The sequence below is a fragment of the Penaeus monodon genome, chromosome 19, assembly GCF_015228065.2.
Source record: "Penaeus monodon isolate SGIC_2016 chromosome 19, NSTDA_Pmon_1, whole genome shotgun sequence".
In the NCBI taxonomy this organism is placed as follows: domain Eukaryota; kingdom Metazoa; phylum Arthropoda; class Malacostraca; order Decapoda; family Penaeidae; genus Penaeus; species Penaeus monodon.
This window is the reverse complement of record NC_051404.1, coordinates 39,509,129-39,510,564: the sequence shown is the minus strand read 5'-3', so window position 1 is coordinate 39,510,564 and position 1,436 is coordinate 39,509,129. Positions and strand designations below refer to the sequence as shown.

At 33.6% G+C, this 1,436-nt stretch overlaps 1 protein-coding gene across 1 annotated transcript in view; it reads left to right on the top strand.

Moving 5' to 3' along the window:
- LOC119585222 (apoptosis-inducing factor 3-like) overlaps positions 1-1,436 on the top strand; it is a 10,160-nt gene that overhangs the window by 5,325 nt on the left and 3,399 nt on the right. The window contains exon 10 of the mRNA XM_037933878.1: positions 49-265. Coding sequence (XP_037789806.1) covers positions 49-265 — 217 coding nt within the window. The remainder of the gene's footprint in view (positions 1-48; positions 266-1,436) is intronic.

The window sequence follows — 1,436 nt, the reverse complement described above, 5'->3', positions numbered from 1 at the left end:
AAATCTAATTACAAGCTTTGATACCAGTAGATCATTATTTCTTCCCAGCACTTGGAGACCAACATAGCTGATGTGTACTGTGGGGGTGACATAGCCTCCTTCCCACTCTTCCTTCATGATGGGGAGAAAGTGGCCATAGGTCACTGGCAGGTTGCTCATGGCCATGGTAGCACAGCTGCCCTTAACATGCTGGGGAAAGCGATACCAGTCAAGTCTGTGCCATTCTTCTGGACTGTCTTATATGGAAAGAGTCTTCGGTATACAGGTAAGTTACCAAGAATATAGCATTGGTGGTTGTCAGGGTGTTTTTGGTTGAGACTTTGGAAAATGAAAGGTATGTTTACATTGTGATGTATTGACTGGAGTAGATGTTTGCACTGTTATGTGTATATGAACATATTTCAGGAAATATACTGGGTTATTAGATGGGATTCTGAAATTTGCACTTTCCATACCTCAAAGTATAAAACAAGAAATATTGCAAGAATCAGAATTGAGGGGATTGTATAAATCTTTCATTTCTAACGGATACTAAGTTGCTCTCGTTTCTGTACTAGATAATTGATGAACTAAGAACTAAGTGGAAACGTGTGTTGTTTACCAACTAAAACCAAAATGCATGGTTTATTTTATTAATTTCTCTTGTAACTGTATTTTGTTCTTGCTGATTCATGATGAGCCACTGTTCTGTACTGAGAGCAATATGCATGAACTAAGGAGAGTATGTATACATTATTTTCTTGCTATATGTTCAGTATTTTGTTTAAGGCTATTTATATATATTATGGAAAATTGGAATATGAAATCATCATAGCACATATTTTGTAATTTGAAGATATATAGTATTAATTTCTGTTAAAAATGGATTATTATCTTTAGAACTATGCAAATCTCCAGGTTGAAGTAAGGCAGGAAAATCTTGCATAAGAGTATAAGGTTGGCCTATCATTTGCATTTTGGAAAGCAGGATTGTTCTCCACTAACATACAGATGTGTAGCCATTTAGGATATATTTGCTACAATCATCAGTATTATAAACTCCAGCTTTGTGTTCTTTCTGATGGATCTCCAACATGTTTAGGAGTTTTCATGCTTAGAACTTAGATGAGATAGGCTTGAAACTAAAAAGATTTTGACTGATTAGATTATTATTTTCTGTGCCCTTATGTGCCCTTAATTATGTAGCTTGTAGGATTTTAGGGTAAGTTAAGAGGAGGAAAAAATTTGGGTTAGAAGAAAGAAAGTTGAGTTAAACATAACTTTGAATATTTATATATCTAAAGAGAGTTACCCATACTAATATTAGCTTTGTCAAAATTAAGTTGAATATTGTAACAAAAACATAAATCACATAGAAGTGACTAGCTTTTTATCTTAAAGGAATAAAATAAAATAGCCATGAAATCAGTCACATCTTACAAATTTTCTTTAATTTC